Source organism: Penaeus vannamei, chromosome 25 (assembly GCF_042767895.1).
Source record: "Penaeus vannamei isolate JL-2024 chromosome 25, ASM4276789v1, whole genome shotgun sequence".
NCBI lineage: Eukaryota > Metazoa > Arthropoda > Malacostraca > Decapoda > Penaeidae > Penaeus > Penaeus vannamei.
This window is the reverse complement of record NC_091573.1, coordinates 35,150,706-35,155,705: the sequence shown is the minus strand read 5'-3', so window position 1 is coordinate 35,155,705 and position 5,000 is coordinate 35,150,706. Positions and strand designations below refer to the sequence as shown.

General features: G+C 34.7%; 1 protein-coding gene across 3 annotated transcripts in view; it reads left to right on the top strand.

The window, feature by feature from the left end:
• The window catches only part of LOC113805167 (prenylated Rab acceptor protein 1), a 10,440-nt gene that overhangs the window by 3,159 nt on the left and 2,281 nt on the right, over positions 1-5,000 (top strand). The window contains exons 3-5 of one of the 3 annotated variants that reach the window (XM_027356114.2): positions 1,403-1,492; positions 2,908-3,028; positions 3,388-3,491. In XM_027356114.2, the coding sequence (XP_027211915.2) occupies positions 1,403-1,492; positions 2,908-3,028; positions 3,388-3,491 (315 nt within the window). Of the gene's footprint in view, positions 1-1,402; positions 1,676-2,907; positions 3,029-3,387; positions 3,492-5,000 lie in introns of those variants that run through there. The other 2 variants (XM_027356116.2, XM_027356115.2) reach the window with 2 other exon arrangements.

Below are 5,000 nucleotides of genomic sequence, written 5' to 3'. Positions count from 1 at the left end.
GAAATTAAATTTTCCCTAGAATATCAAGGAATAGAGGAGACAGGTTAGGTCAAGTAAGCTTAGCTGTAATGAACAAGTAGCCAAAGTTTATCTCACCATTTCCCTGTTATTATTGTTACTGTCATTGGATGTTGCAGACAGATTCTCCTTTAGCGGCAGAGATCTAAAAAAAAGATTAATAGATACCATTTTTATTAGTTTGAGTTTGTGTATAGAATTACCAAGAAAGCAAAAACACATTTTTTCCACTAATGTTTGCCTTCTTTATCAGGAAGGAAAAACTCAATGGAAGACCAGGGAAATTATGAAATTTACTTTATCTAGAATACACTATAAAACCACACAGCCCTTCTGAACTCATTTTGGTTGGTTTGTATTTCAGATTACTATAACACACCAAACTAGATATTACAATACCCTAATAGTTCTTTTTAGAAATTGAATTGATCAAAAGGATAACTTATCCTGTTGTAACATTACCCTCATAGTGCAGCATCCCGCAAGCCAAACTCCTCTGTTAGACTCATCAAGTCTGACTGCAGTGGGAGGAGGTTCAGAATGTCAGTGTTGTCTCAGAAGAATAGAAAGCTAAATGATTGAATATGAAGAATGCTGGGACTTATGGATAGAGTTACAAAACAAAGAAAATACTGAAGAATGCAGAAGATATAAACCATTTAGGTTTTTGGGGTAGAATGGGGAGGTCAGATGGGTGTATGTGTTTTAAGTGTGTAGGAGGCAAAGGACAGGGCACACTATTGACAGCCAGTTTTAATAGTGCAGCTGCTGAGATCAGATGCAGTATTTTCCTTGGAAGATTTTCAGGTGAAATTTTCTTCCATCTTTCAGTTTTGTAAATTCTGTGCATAGATGTTTTGTAGTTTTTTTTTGTGTGTATGCTATTTGTAAATGTTTTCATGTTTTCATGGTAATATCCATCAGTAAGAATTCTAAGTTAGTTAATGAATGGAAAGTAAAACTAATTACCTTAAATACTACATATTATACTCAAGATTAACTAGCAGTATTCTGAAGGTATATCCAAACAAACCACTTAATAGCAAATTTTGAAGAAGAAAAAATCATGTTTGTTGGCAATTTTTTATTCATAGTGTATTGATAATATCCCAGATTAATGTACCACACACCTGTCCAGGTGGGAGATCAGAATGAGGGAGGGTGAACATCTGAATGCTAAAGTGATGCCATATTTCTTCATTGGGTGTTTTTTCTCAATATATTTCTCTATTAGTCTAATTCTACCTTATTATTCCTGAATACATATATTTCTTTAAGACAGAATTTACTGTCTTATGGTGTATATGTTGAATATGTGTAAATAATCTATTAGGTGATAAACTTGCACCTGTGCCACATAATACATACATATGCTTGGTCCCAGTGGGATGAGCGAACAGTCGGAGTTGGTTGTGGCCGACCCGTTTGACATGGATGGTGACAGTACCTACCAGGAGTCAGGTGCTCTCAAGAAGTGAGTTCCCAGAGTGTGTGTGTGAAGCAAAGGCCCTTGAAGGACTGGTTATGGGCAGAACTCTCTTGCAATAGACACTTCACACTGTCCAATTCACTACCACTTGTACAGACGGAGGTGGTGGCTATCAAGGAGAATGTGTCTCTTATTTCTCAAATTTGTTGGCTTGGGATTCAACCTTGGGTAATTTTGCTATTTTTTATGTTTTGTACTTTTGTTGCTCGTATCTCTCAAAATAGGTTGGTTTGATTTTCAGGAGAAAAAGAAGGAAAGAATTATTGATTTGATATGATTTTGGTGTTTCCAAAAATATTTTACAAAGTAATGAATTTCTCTTTGTGCCTGAAAATGACTCCAGTATCAACTTGAATTTGAAATACTGATAAGTTAAATGTTATATGATGTATGTATATAGGGAAAATTACTTTATTACATAAATGTTTGCTACTTAACATTATGCACTTCACTTTTGTGTTTTTGTGGCAAAATTGTATAGAAATTTGGTCATTGTCAGAAGATTAGTCACTATATCTTTCAACGTTCAGGTTTTGTGATACACTAGCATAGCATTATCCATAAGCATTTTCTGATCATATAAGTACAAATTTTGGCATAAAAAAGTTATTTGTAGCCTTTCCTCAAGATTCTTGCACTGAAAGTGTCAACTCTAACTAGTCATAGTTTCTTAGGAAAGAGAAGCATTAATGGAAAGAGAGAATCAATAGAAAATATGCATTACCAGCCATTTCTCTTCAGTCCTAATAAATGCAGTGGTTTAGGTTTAATTATTATACAAATGAAGGTAAATAACACTACAATACAGTATGAAATCAGAATGTATAGTAATACTCTCAGCTTTGACAAAAAGAACATATAGAAATGTTACCCCCCCACCCCCTTCCTTCCCACCTCTCTCCTGAATTTTTGATAGTGTGACTCAAAGCCTTGGTCAGCCAGCACAGGTGTGTTGTGGGCAGCAGGTGTTTCTCTTGTAGTATGAGTGTTATGTGCCATTTGGAGATGTTCTTAATTCCTTGCTGTTGTAGATAAATCATTTATTTTGACTTTTTTTCTTTTCTTTGTTTGTGGGAATATATGTTGTAGGAAAAACATTGTTTTATAAGAAGGAAAATTTTAAGAGATGGAAAATGTTGATGGTATTGAAAGTCGTTGTTGAAAGGCTTTTCTTGCAATCTTTCTTTTATTCTTTCTTAATCATTTTCTGTCATATTTTTTCTTCTTTATTTCTTTCTTTCATTCTTTCTCCCCTTGTATACTTCCTTTGTCTTTCTTTACCACTTGGCACAGTGACATTCCTTACATGTGCGCACAGAACCACACTTTGATATTGGTATAGAAGTAGATAAATAAAAGTAAATATATGAACTCAGATCTCATTTCTAAATCCCTTCTAGGCTCCTGATGCAGCTGCCCGTCCAACTCCAGCTGGCCTCTCCAGCTGCCAGGGAGTGGATCACTCGCCGGAGGGAGAATGTCCGACCATGGCTGGTCTTCGTCAACACACAGAAGTTCAAGGTATTGGGTGGAGGATGGATTATTGGTAAAGTTTGTTTGGTGGGAGAAATTTCTGCAATCTTGGTTCAGAAGTTGGAGGGGTAAGAGGCAATTTTTCTTCGGCTATATTCCTTTTTTACTTTTTTCATTTCTTTCTTTCTTCCCCCTTATAGGTTGATGTTTTGTGGTTAACTGTGTATCATGCACTCATACACTTCTGAAAGTCATTTTGCATTTTGGAAAATGATTGTAATATGGGCATTGTGATATACTTTACTTATGTTTGATAATTGATTTCCTTTAATGGCCATGTTATGTATATACTTTGACGAATCTAATCTGCCATAAATTGAAAGTAAAGGAAGTTATTCTTTTTTCAGGTTCCACCTAATGTGCAGAGATGGACCAAGAGAATGATCAAGAATGTAGACTACTTCCAATCGAATTATATGTTTGTTTTTATCATCCTCATCCTCTACTGTCTGTGAGTTATTTTGATTTTCATCTTTTGTTGTCCATGGTGCACATTTAATTCAGAAAAAGAAGATTCAAATGTACAAGAAGCAGATGATGATGTTGTTATTATCATTGTTATTATTATTATTATTATTATTATTATTATTATTATTATTATTATAACCACCATTGCAGCCGTGAGCTTTGTAGTCTTCTTAATGCCTTTTGCCTTCATATGTTGATAAAAGTTCACATTATACATACTTTGATATGTTTAATAAGCTCTTTTAGTTTAAGAATAAGGATCTAGTGTTGCCCAGAAACCATGTTCGGCACTTCATCGCTTTTTTATTCTGATCATTAGGCTTCAATGGCCAAACTCGAAACAGTCTGTGATTTTAGCCCTGTCTTTCACACTAAATGTACCAGTCCTGAAGGAGAGAGGGAGATTCTTTTATTATTGTTAAATTCTGTCAGATGGCTTTAAAATTGGTTTAGTATTCTTTAAGGAAGAACGCGACAAGTTCTGATAGAGGCTCGGAAAAAAAATCTTTTAAAAAAATATTTGATATTAAGCTGTGAGACTTTCCAGATCAATAGAAAATTGTGTTACCTACAATGTATGCATACAAGATACGTTTTAACATCATGATGTTATGACTTCCTTACACTAAACAAATGCATAAAATGGATAGCAGCCTAAAAACTTAGCGATGTGAAGTCTTTAGATGCAAATATGAAACATTTTGTTAAAATCACCATAGATCGTGGAATGGCACAATGTCATTTTAGAAGTGTGATGTAAGATAGCAATTTACAGTTACTTTTTCTCTATTTTCTCTGAACTCCTTCATATTTTTTAAGATATTTGCATACTATCACCTACTGTAAAATATATACCCTGTTAGTCCCTAGTAAATCTGTTTGATTTTCTGCGAATAGTCATTTACAAAAAAAAAAATAACAGATACAGCTTTTGAAAAATGTGACATTGGTTTATCCATCCAATTTCTTTCATGGTTTTAAAGATTTTTGCTCATCTTACTGGCAAACATAATGAGATTATGTACAGAAATGATTATCAGTATATTCAAAAGAAAGAGGAGGAGGAGGAGGAGAAGGTGGAGGGAGGAGGAGGAGTTGGAGGGAGGAGGAGGAGAAGAAGAAGAATGGAGGTGGAGGTATAGAGAGCAAAGGTGTGTCACAAGAGTGGGTAATCAAAGTGCGGAATGCACTTTGATTAACCATGGTGATGATGGTATAATAGTCAAGTGTAGTATAAATTTACTCCAAGCACAACTGCATTTGATTAGACATGTCAGGAGAAATACCCTATATTCTACCTTTATATTAAGTCTAAACTGCCACGCCCCCACACCTGAGCTTTAGACCCTCTGATCCTTTAAATGTCATACAGCCATGTCGTGCCCCCCCCCCCCCATTCATCTTGTATTTCAAATTTACATAATTTGTAATACTGATAACTAAGAACTATTGGTGAAAATTTGGTGTTTTGACAAATTTGTACAATATATAT